Consider the following 18696-nt stretch of genomic DNA (forward strand, 5'->3'; position numbering starts at 1 on the left):
AAGTTCTCAGCAGGTTAGGGATCAGTTCCAAGAAGCTTATTGTTGTAACTTGATATAAGACTAAGACCAAGAAGGTCCTTTCTTCATCAACAGGAATTCTGGTAGCTCCGGACAAAGTTGTGGACCTGGTACAGAGGGTAGGAGGTGGAGCTGGCACTCTCTGGTCTTAAGCAATAACAAAGCTGCAGGAGAGATACAAGGAAACACAGATGGGGGTGAGGTTGAGGGTAAAACAGAAATGACAGTATGTACAATTCGTATATCAATCTCAACTGTTCTGTAAATAGGACTGGTTTCTCTCAAAAACATATGCTTCAGTTTCTTATGCGTTGATCCTCATGGCAGAAAGGTAGGATGAAATTATATGATTTTATCCTTGGGAGATCACAGATCTGAAGACCTCTGTCCCAGGTCAATTACAGTCTGCGGATTTTCTTCTGTGCTGTTCCCAAGCTCAGGAGTTATGCTCAACCCTCCCTTTCATGAAAGGAGTTAAGAGACCTTCCTCTTCAGCCCTGCCTTTTCAGTTGCATGTACAATAAAATTAAAAAGGTAATTAAAAACAAAAAGTACATATTATTTTATTTGGTTTTTAATTTTCCATTTTTTTTTAGTTTGGATTGGTGACCATCTTGAGCGTCCTATGGTCATAAAGGTAGAATATGTATTGAAATAATAATAATAATAATAATAATAATAATAATAATAATAATAATTTGATGCCCCAAAGTAGAACCATACATTGAAACAATGCTGTAGAATGATTATGTAAAAATGTTGCAGGGTTTCCAAATTCAGACGGACTATCGTCTAGACCACAACATGCTGGACATCAAGTAGCTAAAAAAAAGCAAGTTTTACTTATAGATGTTGTAATACCAAATTATAGTAGGATAATTCAGAAAGAACTGGAAAAGATGGTAAACTATCAGGAGTTAATAACTGAAATACAGAGATTATGGAATAAATTGACAAAGGTTTTCCCTGTGATTATTTGAGCTTTAGGAGCATCAGTAGAATTGTCAGAACAGCTGAAAAAGTGGAATTATTGAACATCACAACTTTCAGTTTCCAAAAAAACAGCTTTGTTGGGAACTATCAACATACCACGGCAATATCTGAACAATTCTGAGGCTTTTGGACAAAGTTTGAATTGATCCTAAACCACCAGCATTTGCTGACCTTCCTTTAGAAAAGATGAGGAAGGAAGGTGATGATGAGGATAGCCTCATTTCATTTCTAACAGGCAACAGCTACTGCGGCTACTTATAAGGATTTTCTTTCCTGAACTCAAATACTTGCTATTCTTCCCACTAGGATCAAAACTTCAAAAAGTGTCACTGGACCACTGAGAGCCTATTCCAGACACTGTGCCATCTGACAGAGTCACTGAAAACAGGTGGTTTCCCCAGCTATAAAGTACACCTGGCCTTGTTGCCTGCACTCCAACAACCCACAAAACCTTCTTCGTACCCAGTTGTGTCCTCCACTCCAACTCTTGTACAGAAATTTCCCCAAGTCTCCCATTTCTTACCAAGCAACTGAGAAAAAGCAGTAAAAGAACAGCTCCAACGGAAGCCACACAGATCAGAATAATAATCCAGTAGGGGAGGCCAGCTTCATCTTCAGGTTGGGAGGAAACTTTGTGGGGAAGAGAAAAGGTTTCTGAGTTTAGTAAATTGTGTTATCGGAATGTTAGGATAAGGAGATATATAGCAAGCATTGTCTTCCTGTCTACATTGGAGATGAATAACTGGAGCTCCTGGAATAAAAGTGACTGGATCAGAGTCAGCAGTGTGACTGGCTGCAGAAAAGGCACATGTAGTTCTAGGCTACATCAACAAAAATGTATTTAGAGGTGAATATGTGTAGCTCAGGGTTGAACTGTGGAGTCCTTGGGGTTCTCTGAGCTTGGTTCTTTTCTTGCAAATGTTTCATTACCCAGCTGTGCACTGAAGATGTTACCTAGCCAGGTAATGAAACGTTTGCAAGAAAAGAACCAAGCTCAGAGAACCCCAAGGACTCCACAAAAATGTATTTGCAAAATCAAGGGAGATAATAGTTCTACTTCATTATGCATTGTTTAGGCAGCGTCTCAAATATTATGTCCAGTCTGGAGCACCATTTTTTACTAGGATTCAGACAAACTTGAGCAGATTCAGAGAAGGGCAATGAGGATGATCGGGGGACTTGAAACAAAGCCCACCAAAGAGAAATTGAAGGAACTGGTGGGAATGTTTGTCCCTGAAGACTGACGGAGGATGCGATAGCCCTCTTAAAAGGTATGGAAGGACATCTTTCAGTAGGTCAAGACTGTTCTTTGTATTCTAGTCATAGAACAATTGATTTTAAATCACTGGAAGCAGATTCCAACTGAATGTTAGAAAAAAGGAGATTCTATCAGTAAAGGAAATTTGACAGTGGAATCAGTTAACCAGAGAAGCTGTACGTTCCCCTTTATTCAAAGGAAGCTAAAAATCCAATTGTTAGGAAAGCCTTGATTTGGACTTCCTCTTCTGGCCCCTTCCAGCATGTTGACAGAAAGTCAGTTTTTATACGAGTAGGTTAAGCAGCAATGTATTTTTATGGGCAATACTGCTACATGGTTCCATATCTGAAGGCATTTTTGTTGTAAGTTCAAATGTGGTGGTACAAAGAAATAAGCCTACCTGTGGTGTTAGTAGTGGGTCCTGTCAGTCCTGACTGTGAGAACCCTGTAGAGCCAGGTGAGTTGGTAAAAGTTGTAATGCTGGAACTAAGCTCGGCCAAAGGAGATATGGTGTTTGAGCCAGATGAACTTTGGGAAGGGAAGCCAGATAAGGTGGGAAGAGAGGAGATAGTGTTAGTTGAAGAACTGTTTGTAGAAATGCCAGTGCTGGAATAGGATGAACCTGAGTTAGTGGAACCAGAGTTGGAAGATGCACCAGAGGTAGTTTCTGAGGTCTGGATGCTTGTTTGGAAGTTGGTGGAGCTGGAGTTGGGGGATACTGAATTGGTGAAGTCAGGGGGTGGAAAATACTGAGCTGATGAAGCTGGGATGGGAGGAAATTGAGCTGGTTGAACCAGAGTTGGAAGATGCACCAGAGGTAGTTTCTGAGGTCTGGATGCTTGTTTGGAAGTTGGTGGAGCTGGAGTTGGGGGATACTGAATTGGTGAAGTCAGGGGGGGTGGAAAATACTGAGCTGATGAAGCTGGGATGGGAGGAGTTTGAGCTGGTTGAACCAGAGTTGGAAGATGCACCAGAGGTAGTTTCTGAGGTCTGGATGCTTGTTTGGAAGTTGGTGGAGCTGGAGTTGGGGGATACTGAATTGGTGAAGTCAGGGGGGGTGGAAAATACTGAGCTGATGAAGCTGGGATGGGAGGAGATTGAGCTGGTTGAACCAGAGTTGGAAGATGCACCAGAGGTAGTTTCTGAGGTCTGGATGCTTGTTTGGAAGTTGGTGGAACTGGAGTTGGGGGATACTGAATTGGTGAAGTCAGGGGGGTGGAAAATACTGAGCTGATGAAGCGGGGATGGGAGGAAATTGAGCTGGTTGAACCAGAGTTGGATGATGCACCAGAGGTAGTTTCTGAGGTCTGGATGCTTGTTTGGAAGTTAGTGGTGCTGGAGTTGGGGGTTACTGAATTGGTGAAGTCAGGGGGTAGAAAATACTGAGCTGATGAAACTGGGATGGGAGGAGATTGTGCTGGTTGTACCAGAGTTGGAAGATGCACCAGAGGTAGTTTCTGAGGTCTGGATGCTTGTTTGGATGTTAGTGGAGCTGGAGTTGGGGGATACTGAATTGGTGAAGTCAGGGGGGGTGGAAAATACTGAGCTGATGAAGCTGGGATGGGAGGAAATTGAGCTGGTTGAACCAGAGTTGGAAGATGCACCAGAGGTAGTTTCTGAGGTCTGGATGTTTGTTTTGGTGGAGTTGAGTTCAGAAGATGTTGAACTGCTGGAGCTTGGATCAGTGGAAAAGCCTAGTGAGCCAGTGGAGGTAGAGCTGAAAGATGTGCTGAAGGTACTGTCTGATGAAGTTGTTTGGGAACTTGTTGTACTGGCAAGAGATGAGCCTGAAAATGGAGAATAGAAACATTCTGAAATATGCAGTAATCTTATTGGTTAGATGATGCAGGCATATGTCATCATAGCAGGCCTAATCTTAGAAGAGGCATTCATTGCTATGTGAGGGAGAAAGAGGTGTGCCTCTGCTAACATGAAACAGTCTGCATTGTTTTTAAAAATACTTGTACTTAGGAATATATTCCATATTGATATATCTGCTGTTTAATTAATCTGGGGACTTTAAAAATCTATCTAAAATGATTTAACCTATCAATTAAAACCAGTTTTGATGGCCTAATGGTTAGCATATTGGACTATGACTAAGGAGACTCAAGTTTCAATCCACACCCAGCCATTGCTATGGAGTCAGTATTTCTCAGGGTGCCCCCCTCCTCCTTTTAAATGTATTAGCCACCCAACTCCAGTGGGAAGTTGTAAGGAAAAAATGGGTAGAGAGAGAAATTACTATGGATTTCACTTTGAGTTCTGAGTGGAAAGTTGGAATATAAAGATAATGAATTTATATAAATCGTTGATCAAATAGTACAACCATAGTGTAAATTACATTGATCTGAATTTCATTGAACAGAGTACCCTACAGGATAAAATATGGCTCAGTGGGGCTTCAAATTTGATTTGCAAAAAGTGAAGCAGTGTAAATATAGTATCTGTTTGCCCCCCTCTGAAACAGCCATATTTTTCCCAGATTGTACCTCCCAGCCCCAGTGATTAGTTGTTGTTGTTCAGTCGTTAAGTCATGTCCGACTCTTCGTGACCCCATGAACCATATCGTGCCAGGCCTTCCTGTCCTTCACTGCCTCCCTGAGTTTGCTCAGTTTCATGCTCATTGCTTCAGTGATGCTATCTAACCATCTCATCCTCTGCTGTCCCCTTCTCCTTTGATTAGTATGATTAGTATAACACTATATAAATAGTGTTTTTACATTCAAATTATGCCAAACACACAATTATTCTAGTACAGACTTTAAGTTATGATGTTTAGCCTCAGAACAGTCCCTGGACAGTCACAATCAAAATCTCCCCATATACATTAGGCTCCAGGTCATCCTTCGTCCCCTCTTGGCCTTTACTAGAAGGGTTGGGACTCAAGTTCGTCACATCTCCAACCAGGATGGAAATTCTGGGATCTGTAGAATCAAGACGGTCATGATGGGGAGGCTGTATAGCTGAATGTAAGAGTGATACAAGAGGACCTTTTAACTAACTCTGTTGAGAAGCTGCCTGGCCATTTTCTATCTCCAACTTTCCCACGTTCAACAGGCCAGTTTACAGGATGAATGTAAGGAAGGGGGACTAAATAATATTCCAGTCACACCCAAGATGAGGTCTTCTACACATTTGGGCCTCTGAATTGTAGAGACATGCAATTGCATTCAACTAAATCTACTTACAATAATCATCTTTCAGGACTTTGATGCAGAAAGGTGGGGAAGATGGTGGGTAAGAAGAAGGCTGGTACATACAGCCACAAAAATTAGAGCTCAGTTCAGTTGCGAATATCTGAATAGGATGTACCAACACTTGCCTTGTAATTTCTCATTTTTTTTCCTAACTGCAAAAATAGTCTTCTGTTTTTCTACCATATTCTCACAAGTAGCCTTCTGTTTTTCTTCTGGTACTTGGGAATTCCTTTTGAATCTTTCTTAGTGGTGTTTTTATGTTCTTGGCAATGTTTTTCTTCCCAATTTACTGTTGAAGGTGACAGAGGAGGCTATTGTGGCTTTTTTTTACACCTCTTCCTCTCCCTCCTAAACTTCTATGGCTACCCACACTTGCAACTCTGAAAAACAGAGCTTGGAGGCTATCTGCTGGAGCGATGATGTTCAGATGAAAGGCAGGATGTTCACATACCCCTCTTGGCCACCAGGTAACTAAATAGAGCAAGATCACCACACACTCCAGCCATCTGAATTTCATCAAAATTCTCTTCTCCTTTGAAATACATTTATAAAGCATATTATCTTTTGCCAAATGGAATGGGTCAGAACCTCCTTGTTCTTCCTTTCTTGAGACAATTATCCTGAGTCCCCCACCCTCCAGTTGGGATTATCTATGAGATCAGAGCTCCGTTGGGAAAAGCAATGGGGGTGGGGGGAGAAGGGGAAACATTTTGAACTCCCCCATCCTTGATCTCCATTTCTCCCCATGAAACTATTACTCCCTATCCATAGGAATGATAAGCAAAGGATCCGCCCTCTGAGTGACATGAAGAATGGATGGCAAAAAAATCCTTACCTGTCAGATGGAGGTACAAGGGCAAAATAATCCATAAGAAATGCTTAGGTCTTATTAACCAGCTGTCCATTGTGGCTATACCAGGTTTAGTCAAGAGTGATATCTCCTGGAAGCATTCTTCCTACTTTTTATAGCTTGTTACCAAATGCGAAACCTTTATCTGGCACCTGCAGGCATAATTATTACACAGTCATATCTGTAATGGTGGGTGAGGGCAACTAGGCATCTTTGGATCAGGAAGGTGTGTCAGAGTTTATTCAAGTTAATGGACAGCAGAACAAGGGTAGGGCTGAGCATGAGCACTTCAAAGAGTGGATATGATTAATCTCATCTTCATTTGTTTCATGACGAAGATACAGAAACATTCCTCTTGACAAAAAGGCAGATTAGAGGCTTGGCTGAGAAAAATACTCAGACATAACGAACACAAACAGACACATAATAGATGTATTCTCATGAGGAAAGAAGTATCAGATGCCTCAACCAATGTAGGCTACATATCAGGAAGATGGAGACATCAGAAGAGAGAAATGGAAGAATTTAGCTAGATTGAAGACTAGGCCAATCCACTTTCTTCTGAGTTTCATTACCAGAAACATTTCTACGCAAGCTCTCCCTTTCTGTTTCACATGCACATGTGTGTGTGCACCCAAGGGTATCCAGGGGTGATCAAAAAAGTCAAGACGTTGGGTGCGTCACTCTTCACACACATAGAACAAGGGTTCGATCATGTAGTCATCCTCGCCATCTTGACTTCCTGTGGGTGTCCCTGTGTGCCCCCATGTAGATCTCTCAAATAATTTGCTTCTGCTCTGGATTCCTTTAGACTCCAGGTGGACATTGGATTTCCATGGAATGTTGGTCTCACTCATGCTAGAACCCTTTGGCCTAATTTTAGACGCTGGTTTCCACACAGTCAAATCCTTTCCACATCAAAATTTCAGATTCTTGTCTGTTAAAATATAATGGACTCCACAATAAAGATGAAGTAGAGAAGCATATTCCAAGCAATGCAAGACGTGAGTCATGAAATGAATAAAAGCGTCAAGCAGAAACAGACTGAACTCTCAAAGGTAGTTAGTAAGTAGGTCTTTCATATATTTAAAAATTTTTAAACTTATTTTACTTCATTGAAACCTGGCCATTTCTCCAAGAGTGTTGGGTAGGGTGAAATAAGTACTTTGCAGTATAAAATGCTGTCTTTCTATATGTTTGGGACATGTATATTGCAGAAATAAAAATATATTCTTACCATGTTGCTAGCTAGGTTGCAGGAAACCTTGGTAAATGCATTTTTAGCAAGACAAATATGTTTTCCCCAGTCTTCTGCAAAAGGCCCTTTATCTTGTCTCATTTCTTATTTGCTTGTGGTTTCTACCTTAGTTATGGCAGTTTGCTGACAAGACCATTTCTAGCCAATTCTAATTCTAGGTGCAGGTTTCTTCTAATTGATACTGTCTAAAAAATGCTGAAGCCTCGTGGAAGAAACTATCTTTTTCTAATGTTTGATTTTCTGCATGAACTTGCCTATATAAACTGGCTTTTGCCTAACTTTCTTACTTAATTTGAGCCCTTTGACAGCAAGACACATTATAATACAGATAAAGAAGAAAGTTGGCAAATAGGAATACTTAATCAGTTCTGAATGTGGACAATCCCATCAGTCTCTTCTCCAGCAAGTTATCTCCATGGATTAGACCAGTGTTTCTCAGCCTTGGGAACTTTAAGGTGTGCAGACTTCAACTCCCAGAATTCCCCAGTCCGTACACCTTAAAGTTCCCAAAGTTGAGAAACATTGGATTAGACTTTTGTTTACATTTCTGAGATAGTTTTAAATATAAATACTGTTTGGTTCTTGTTTAGACGGCATCTTAAAATGCCCACAGATTTTTCTTTAATAAGATTTATGGAAAGGATAAGGGAGAAGGTTATAGAAATCTCAGCAACTGGATTCCTTTCACTTTCTCTTTCAGTTTGTTAGGGCAGAGCCTTTTAAAAGAGTTTTTTCCTATTGGATTTCTTGGGAACCAGGAAACTGGCTGCTCTTTTCCCAGATAACTGAGGAACATGCAGGTGGTTGTTTTCCAAACCATTTCCAGAATCTTGATCAGGTTCCGAACTGACCATTATAGATACAATGAAAGGATCCTGTGGCCAAAGGGAGGAGAAATTCATACAAACTGTGTTGTAGTTAAAATTTCAAATTTAACCTAATTCAATATTTTGAACCAAATGTAATGTATGTATGTATATGTATATGTGTATGTATATGTATATGGGCAATATATATATATATATTCATAAAAATATCACACATACAAGTGTTACATTAAGGGAAATATATGTGGCACAATTGTCTCCAGTAAATGTGAATATTAGGAGAAATTTGCACCAACTCAGTGATACCCAAAATAATAATAATAATAATAATAATAATAATTATTTTTATTATTATTATTATTATTTCAGCTTGAATTAAAAAAAATGAACAGGTCTCCCACTAAGAGTAAAAATAAAGTACTAAATTAAACCAGTAACAATTGATTACCATATGCTGATGCCCAATATCAGGGCTTCATTTCACTTTGCCTGCTTTTGTAATTTAAAAAAAATGTAATTATATATAGTGAATTTGGAATGGATTCATCTCATGCTTCCAAGCCAAGGTGTCTTTGGACCTTGGCAACATTTATTTTAAAATCTTCTGTGGTTGATGGTAATGGCAAACTATACTATAACCAGGGATATCTGCAGGGGTATCAACATTTTCAGGACGGAGGACACACGTGTACAAAACAGGCGGGCTTTGGCTGTAACATCAGGCCCACCTTCTTGCAGGTTTTGACACACACACGCACCACTCCTGGCTACATCCTAGCAAAATTTATGTGTACTAGAATAAGGAAGGGAGAGGACTGCACCAAACTACAAAGGTTAGAAGTTTAAATGTTTAGAAAAGATAGGTTACTCAGGAAGTTGGCATGATTATGGCCTCGTTCAGTTGGGCGCCACCAAGGAAATTTGCCAGGTTTCTAAGGTGAAGTATCTGCTGCACCTCCTATAGCACAGTATTTTCCTTTCATTCTGTAACAAGCTTATCCTGATTTTTCTCGTTTCAGCTGCTGAGTCTCTCTGAAACCTCCTCCTTTCACTCTCAATCTGTTTGTCCTGTTTTACTTCGGAAGCAAGAAAAATTGCTCTCCTCCAGCTCCCCAAAACTTATGCCTTTTAATAAAACGTGTTAGCTGGAAAGGTGCTACCAGACTCTTTCTGATTTTCTGGCCACCATAGACTAACAGTGGAGTGAGGTAGGAGGAGAGAAGGAGAGGGGAAGACAGGGTGCCAAACAGAACATTGCAGAACCCTGTCCATTGCAGGAATCCCTGACAGATGGTCATCTAGCTTATGTTTAAACACTTCTAGCAAAGAAGAACCTCCTACCTCCTGAAGTAGTCTCTTCTATGGCTGAACTGCTCTTATCTCAGGGTTTTTTTTTTCTGACGCCCAGCTGAAATCTATTTCCTTGTAATTTGAACTCATTGTTTTTGCTTTAGGACTTCAGGAACAAGAACGGAGAGAATGTTGTTCTGTGTTTTCCATGAAGATTCTGACAAGCCCACATCCTATGTACAGTATGTGTTCTGAGCTTGTGAATTCAGAGTGGCAGATCTTAGTGTCTGGATATATTGTAGCACTGTAAGGGTTGGTGTCCCAGTGGTTACTAATTTATTTTTTGAAGGGAGATGTTGATGGAGAGAATCTCAACATTCATGTTAGCTTCACGTTTTTCCTGGAATAATGAAGTTTTCTCGGGAAGTCCATGGTGTCCTGTATGTAGCTTAGAATATCGGTGGCATGTGAATGCAACCCTTGTAGTTGATTGATTTTGTGCCATCAAGTCAGTGTTGACTCCTGGCAACCACATAGATAGATTTTCTCCATGACGATCTGTCCCTAATCTGGTCCTTCAGATCTTCCAATAGTTAGACGCTGTGATTGTGCCAAATCCTGAATCGATGTGATATGGGTCATCTCCTAAATGATTTATATCCCTGTCAGATGTACTTAGAATTGATATCTCAACATGTGTTGAGTAAGGGTAATTAAATTCCTCCAATAAAGCCTTCACACAGGGTGAGAACATCTTACCCTGTTTGAAGGATCAGTAGTTTAAAAGGAAAAGAGAGAGAGTCTTATTTGTTTTCTCTTATTTAAAATATGTTGTATGAATATATAAGTACATAGATAGATTGTCAGCCCTATAGGGTAGACCAGACTAAGAAACCAATGCCATATAGGTCTAAAACTACATTTATTAGAATAGCTATAGAAACAGAATCTTGCAAGTCTGAATGTGCTTCCCCCTCCCTCCCTTTCTCTTCATGTGAACTAGGGAGGGGCTTGTCGGAGACTTTGTCTCAAGTTATTTTCTTGGCTTGGGCTCAGCTCCCTTTTATCTGACCATGACCTTGGTAGCAGCTCTTCTTCCTGTCCTTCAAGGCCATTCCCTCTGCTCTCTACACAGAGCATGTTAAATGAATCAAGCCAACATTAAATGAAGCAAGATCATTCATACATTATCTACATCATACACTGGACAGTTCTTTCCACTGGCTTAGGAGGATGGATCAGAGGGCTACTTCACAATTTTAAAATTGGCTTTTCAGAACAACAGCAACAATTGATTAAATTTGTATGTCACCCAGCTGTCAATGACTCTCGGCAGCTCACGACAATCAAACAAAGAAATTATAATAAAACCAATAAAAGATGGCAAGTGCGACAGACCAGATGGAATGAAGCGAGGGGTTTCATTCTCCCTCGCCAAAGGCCTGGGTAAAGAGCCACAGCTTCACGGCTCTTCTAAACCATAGCAGAATGAGGGCCATCTGGATTTGGGGGGGAATCTCATTCCAGAGGGCAGGTGTTGCTATAGAGAAGGCACGGTTCTGGGGTCCAAACAGATGGCATTGTTTAAGTCAGTGTTGTCCAAACTTGACCACTTTAAGATGAGTGGACTTCAACTCCCAGAATTCCCCAGCCAGCATGGCTGGCTGGGGAATTCTGGAAGTTGAAGTCCACTCATCTTAAAGTGGCCAAGTTTGGACAACACTGGTTTAAGTGCACCAACCCTGTAAGATCAAATCAGCCGTGCAGATAATCTGGTTAAAAGGTTTTTTTTATCACCCCAAATATCAATGAACATATCTAAACATTTGCTATTCAATTAAAAGCTCAGTTGTGCATGTTAAAAGTTGATACCAATGGAAAAGTTAGCAAACATGCATTGTGATGTCTTTTCTCTACTTGTAGCAAGAAGCTGCTATGTCTTTTATTTCTTTAAAAAGATGCATGGCTTTTTGGCCTCCCCTCTGCCAAAAATTCAGCAATCACAGTTTTTCTCATGAAACTTCTCCCTATTTTCCTCTGGCAAGTATGTCAGTTAACAAGCGGCCCATAGGGTCATCTCTTTGCTAACTTGCTTTCCTGAGGGGGCTCTGGGGGACAAAGAGCTTTTTCCATCAGTTTTTTGCCTATCTGTCCAATGACAAATGATACATCTGGAATCAGCCTGTATATTTTAGGTAGCTGATAGAAAACATCAAATTGGGTCTCCTGTGATGTATCTATGGAAAACTGGTCTTGGACATGTGGAAGATGTCATTCATCATATGGCCCAATTTTTTGGTAGTTATTTTTCAGCAGAATTTGAGGATAAGCACCTGTAAAATATGGGGTTGAGGAATTTCTCTTTCAGCCTTTATCAATGGTGATAATAGCTCCAACACCACTTTCCGAGAATAACTATTCCTTCATTCCTCTTGGGAAAACTCCATGGTTGCTAAACTGCTTTAGAAAAGGAGTGGGTTTTCTTTTGTACAAGGTTTGATGGAGCTTTTCTCATCCATATTAAGGCGAGGAGAAGGCAATACTGTATTGCAGTGTTTCTCAACCTTAGCAACTTTAAGATGGGTGGACTTCAACTCCCAGAATTCCCCAGCCAGCGTGGCTGGCTGGGGAATTCTGGGAGTTGAAGTCCACACATCTTAAAGTTGCTAAGGTTGAGAAACACTGCTGTATTGCATTCCACTTGTAAGACTCCTGTATTGTTTTATGCTTCTACCATTTTCTTTATTCTTTCTTACACACATAACCACACACACATAAGTATAGAAAGCAAAAGGCAGAACATCATTTGTACGGCACCACTAAGGGCTGGCCCTGGCCATCCAGATGTTGACATGATCATAACACACCAGTTGTATCAACGAATACATAACATTGGATTATTATTCACATTATTCCTTAATGTAAGAGCCTTTGGGTTCAATCAGTAATAAATATTGTATATATACATAATCAAGAGCCTCCTCCAGAAACAGGCAATGAGGAAAGTTTTAGGAAAAGGGTGCTCAGAAGTGATGCAATCTTCCCAAAGCTCACTGAGGTCAGAAGTGACACCTATCTTGGTTTCTGTTGCTTGCTCTATAAATTATTCCTCTCCAACCGCTGTTTGTTTTCTCATGACCTGATTTGCATGACAATCAAGCAAGACATTCTTCCCACTGTCATATGAAGTTGTACAGGCTTGCCCCACAATGCTGCCAGAGTGGCTAGAGACACAATGGAATTTGGGTGGGAACCTCTGATAATTTTTCACTGGGATGAAATGGCAAGGGGCAAAAAAGATTGGACATGTGGTCCAAAGCGGAAATGACCAAAAAGTAGTTTCAAAATTGATGAAGGTGTTGATTGGATAATAAAGAGACTTCTTATGGTATTCAACTCACATAATTTAAACTGATTGGGGGGGCGGGGGGTAAGAGATTCTAAGTCCAATTGAAATAATAGTGCTGTTATGAGATGAAATAGCACTTCAGTGAATTTGCTCTCCCAAATTCTTCTTAACGTTCCTCTTTGAGAAGGTTAATGTTGAATAGTCTTCAGATCTTGAATATTTCCTCATATTCTTGGAATGCTCAGTGCCTAGGCACGTAGCTGGTATTTGCTTCCATCTGACTGGAATTAATTGTGACTAAGTCTGCATTTCATTTAGTTATTTTTACAGATGACATGGAAGATTTTAATATTTGATAGATGGCATATAATAATAGTTATTAACCACAGTATGTTTCCTCTAACGTTTTTCTGAGAACCAGAAGTATCGGCCTCCTAACCTTTTTCTTTTTAATAATCTCCATGTGACATATCAGGTAGAGCTGTGTGATTGTGTGTGTGTATGTGTATAAGAGAGAAAGAGACAGAGAGAAGAATTATATAACAAGGAAGTATATAGTATATGTATGTACCTAACTCCGTTGTTGCAACTTTTCAGATCCATACCAGTTTTACACGACAGGTTATTCACATTTCAATTCTTTGTTCTTTATTCTTAGATTTATTATTCTGCCTTTATTTTGTACAGCTAAAAGCGGCATACATAATACTTCTGCTTCCTACTTTCCCCACAACAACAGCATTGTGAAGTGGGCTGGGCTGAGAGAAAGTGACCCAGCTGGCTTTCATGCCTAAGGGAAAGCTAGAACTCAAAGTCTCCTGGTTTCTAGTCCAGCACCTTCACCACTACATCAAACTGGCTTCCTTTAAATTATTTCTTCTATACCTTTTGATCCAGAAGTAATGCATGGCTGTGAGACCTGGACCATAAAGAAGGCTGAGCACCGAAGAATTGATGCCTTTGAACTGTGGTGCTGGAGAAGACTCTTGAGAGTCCCCTGGACTGCTAGGAGGTCAAACCAGTCAATCTTAAAGGAAATCAACCCTGATTGCTCATTGGAAGGATTGATAATGAAGCTCAAGCTCAGATACTTTGGCCACCTAATGCGAAGAGAGGACTCTTTGGAAAAGACCCTGATACTGGGAAAGATTGAAGGCAAAAGGAGAAGGGGACGGCAGAGGATGAGGTAGTTAGATAGCATCATATGGTTCAGGACTATCTTACAAAAACTTCAATATCTCGGCTTCTCTAGTGAGGCATTCCTAATGATGGGCTACAAGCGTGCACTCAGTGAATTCAAACAGCGTATCAAAGATCTGGAAATCCAGCAGGATCAGTCTTCTTTGCCTAAGAATGTTTTTTTGAGCAGTCAAGCCTTTTCTTATAAGCCAGCAAGATACTTACATTACATAGCTGTCTCCAGATTCCGAAGGGCACTAACTCTAGCATGCTGTGATGCTCTCCCTACAGCAGTTTTGGAGGGCTGATACAAAAAAGTCCCACATGAACTGAGATTGTGCCCCTGTGGACAAGGGGCTATTGAAACTATAGCACATGTCCTGTTATACTGTATTTTCTATAAGGACTCATGAACCCATTTAATAACTCCTCATCTGATAAAATATCCAGGGAATTCTGATCTTTTTTACGCCCAGTTGTCGCTGTCTGATCAGAATGATTTAGTTTCCCTGAACGTAGCTAAATTTTGTTATACTGTCTGCAAAATTAGGCAGATTTTGACTGCCCACTGCTGATCCCACCAATCTATAAATATATTATCATGTTCTGTTCACTTCAATTAATGTATTTTTGATGTATTTCAATGTATTTTAATTTGTAATTCTGGTCTGTGACCATAATAAAGATGAAAAAAAAAAATAGCATCACTGAAGCAATGAGCATGAAACTGAGCAAACTCCGGGAGGCAGTGAAGGACAGGAAGGCCTGGCGCGATACGGTTCATGGGGTCAGGAAGAGTCAGACACGACTTAACGACTGAACAACGACAACAAATACCTTTTGAACCATCTATAAATGGCATTACTCTGGGGAGCGTTTGAGTTGTTCTTCTCAGAGCAGCCTTCCACAATCTGGCACTTTTTAGATGCGTTGGGAGGACACACCCGAAAAGGAGATATCCCTCAGTAAGTGCAGCTTCTCAGATCTGGGATAAGTATTCCATCAGTACTTGACATGCTACCTTGGATAAAGGACTCCTTGGAAAGGACCCTGATGCTGGGAAAGATGGAAGGCAAAAGGAGAAGGGGATGGCAGAGGATGAGATGGTTAGACAGCATCACTGAAGCAATGAGCATGAAACTGAGCAAACTCAGGGAGGCAGAGAAGGACAGGAAGGCCTGGTGCATTATGGTTCATGGGGTCACGAAGAGTCGGACACGACTTAACGACTGAACAACAACAACACCTTTGATAAGGAGAGAGTATATAAGATAACATCAAGATTATCAGCCACTGCAGCCATGAATTTGTCCAGCCCTCTTTTAAGCCCATCTAAATCAGTGCCCATCATCCAATCTGATTGCAGTCAGTTAAATAATTGTCTATTAATTGCCATGGAGCATCAATACAGAATGACTGATGGGTCCTACCTTGGCTGCTTGTGGGGTTCCTGTGGGCAACTGGCTGACAGGGGTAGAAAATCAGTTGCTGGACCACATGGAGAAAATCAGCAGCTCTTCTTATATTTCTGGAAGGGATTATCTGGACCCTTTTCAGCCTGGGTTCAGTCTGGGGTACAGCCCTGAGACGGTATTGCTTATGCTTGCTGATGACCTTTGGAGCACCCAGGATGGGGGTGGTGCAAGGGTCCTGGCTCTCCTGGATCTCTCAGTGGCTTTCGATACCATCGACCAGGGTATCCTTCTGGACCAGCTCTGGGGGTTGGGAGTGGGAGGCACTGTTTTGCAGTGGTTCTCCTCCTTTCTCCGTGGCCAGTTCCGGTCAGTGTTGGTGGGTGAGGAGAGGTCGAGCCCTAGGCCCCTGCAGTGTGGGGTGCCTCAGGGCTCGGGTCTCTCCCCTCTCCTCTTTAACATCTACATGAAACTGCTGGGTGAGGTCATCCAATGGCACGGGGCGCACTGATGATGTCCAGCTATACATCTCTACCCTAGGCCAGGCAGGTGATGCTGCCATGGTGCTGTCTGAGTGCCTGGAGGCTCTAAGGGTCTGGATGGGGAGGAACCAACTTGGGCAAGATGGAGTGGCCCTGGGTTTTTGGCCCCCCAGGGTTTGGTGACTTGTCATCTTTGACTCTGGATGGGGTTGCACTCCCCTGGACTGAGCTGGTGTGCAATTTGGGGGTCCTCCTGGACTCACAGCTCTTGCTTGATGAGCAGGTGGCAGTCATGGCTAGGGGCGCCTTTGCATAGATCCATCTTGTATGTCAATTGACCATAAGCCGAACCTGGGAGCCCCTGTAACAAAGGCCTTGTTCATGGTCACTCACACCTTAGTCACCTCCCAGCTGGATTACTGCAACGTGCTTTGCTGGGGCTGCCCTTGAAGACCACTCGGAAGTTACAACTGGTCCAGAATGCAGCGGCACGCACAGTATTGGGTGTTCATAGATGTGATGGAATGGTTTGATGAAGGCCGTGCTCAGGGAGATAAGCATTTCCTTAGCCCCCAACAGGAGTGTGGGAAGGTTAAGAAGATGAGACTGGCACCACCCTAAGGAATTCACAGTGTTGTGGCTCGCTGGCTTGGGAACTTAGGTTCAGTCTGGAGAGATTTCTGTCTTTAAGGTGGAAGCTAATAAATGCAACAGAACTGTATCTGGATTGTCTCGTGGAGTTCTTTGGGCTGAACCTGACAATAGGTTTGCCCACATTACACCTCTATGGCGTGAGCTGCACTGGCTCCTAGTTTCCTTCCAGGTGCAATTCAAGGTGCTGGTCATCACCTTTAAAGGCCTACATGGGACAGGACCTGGTTATTTGTGGGACCGGCTCTCCCTAAGAATCTGCCTGACCCACTAGATCGGATAGGGTAGGCACGATCCCTTCCCTGAAATCCTGCCACCTCGTGGGACCTCAGAAGTGGGCCTTTTCCGTGGCTGCCCCTACCTTGTGGAACCCCCTCTCCCCAGCAATTTGACAGGCCGCCACCTTTCTAGCCTTTCGGAAGACTGTTAAGACCCAGCTTTTTCATGAGGCACTGGGACAGGATTGTATAGGCAGATAGTACCAAAGGAAATGATTATGGCACAGGGTTTTTGTTTTACTGTTTCACTGTTTCACTGTTTTTACTGTTTCATGATTTATTTATTGGTTTTACCGTTGTTGTGAGCCGTCCACAGTTGTTTAAGATGGGTCGCCATATAAATCTTTTAAATAAATAAATTGCCTTCCCCAATTTGGCACTTCCCTGTCCTGGTTGGGAAAGTTTGAGTAAGCTAAATATGTGTGAAAGTCTTTTTGAGGGATTCTTTGGAAATATTTGCCAAATCAATTTTTCTCACTCTAAATTTTGAGGAAAGATCAAGCACATAATGGATAGGGCAAAGAGTTGACTCAGCCTTAACATTAATTGATCACTTGTTACAACAATGTGATCCATATTTTTCCTTTTAAATCTGATGATAATTATGAATCTAATTGAAATTTAAGAGTGAATGACTATATCGCCAAATACTCTGTAAGAGAGACTTTTATAAAGCATCTTTTCTGTAAGAGTTTCTGTAAGAGATTTTTATAAAGTGTCTTTTCTCAGGGCTGGTAGCATGTTTGGCACAGCGATTGAAAGATTCAGTAGTGAAATGACTTTTCTAAGTTTTAATTCCCCTCGTCTCTTTGCAGTAATGAGTAGACAGAAGCAGAAAATGCCTCTACACTAGCTCAGAAAAACGTTACTACTGAACTTTACTGGAAATTGCCCAGTGTACCTCACTATTTTGCCCGTGTTGACAAATCCTCTAGGTGAAAAAACGGAGCAGTGTGTTTCTATATAGTCTACATTCAAAAATATGTTACTGAACTAGTTCTATATTAATATTATATGGATCTCTCTTTGTTTCCCTGTTTTATTTTAATTACTATTATGCATAGATTATGGCATGGGACCTATAAGAAAGGAGAAACAGCTAACTGACTATTTCCTAAAGTTATTTTTGTTAGCTACAGCCCCGTAGTCAGTGACTAGGTGGGTCTTAGGCAAAGTACCCTTCCTCAACTATACTTAGTCTTCCTACATCTGTAAAATGGGGATAATAATACTAGGACAGTAAATACAAAGCACGTTCAGCATATGTACTGTCATATAGAATTATTAAGTAATACTTGTATGTGAGAAATTAAAAGCATGCAATCACTGTCATTATGCTTTCAGTGAAGCTGCACGCATAATTAGATGTATATATTAACCCTGCAGAATAGAGCTATATTTCTTTCATAAAACAAGAAATACATATTCTTTTTTCCCACTGGAACTGAATGACCCTTCTTTGCTGACATCCAGATGCAGTTCAAAAAGATTCATTTCCTGAGCTCAGTAGGCCTTGTTTTGAGGGAAGGGTGAACTCAGTCTTTCTCTAGTCCATGTAAATTTTTCAGTCGAAAATTTATTCCATCCACTTTCTGTATCAACAAAAAATCTATAACAAGAATTCATAATTGCTATCACTGTTATTCTGGAT

General features: G+C 41.2%; 1 protein-coding gene across 1 annotated transcript; it reads right to left on the minus strand.

Moving 5' to 3' along the window:
- Window positions 1-86: 86 nt before the first annotated feature.
- LOC148216793 (uncharacterized) lies at window positions 87-6374 on the minus strand. The gene is given in 6 exon segments (XM_088134717.1): window positions 87-182; window positions 1535-1641; window positions 2670-3004; window positions 3006-3462; window positions 3697-4056; window positions 6305-6374. Coding segments are annotated over 6 exon segments (1425 nt in total).
- Window positions 6375-18696: the final 12322 nt, after the last annotated feature.

Source organism: Python bivittatus, unplaced genomic scaffold, assembly GCF_059951505.1.
Source record: "Python bivittatus isolate LINGU-HERP-01145 unplaced genomic scaffold, Pbiv_v1 ctg000080_np1212, whole genome shotgun sequence".
Lineage (NCBI taxonomy): Eukaryota > Metazoa > Chordata > Lepidosauria > Squamata > Pythonidae > Python > Python bivittatus.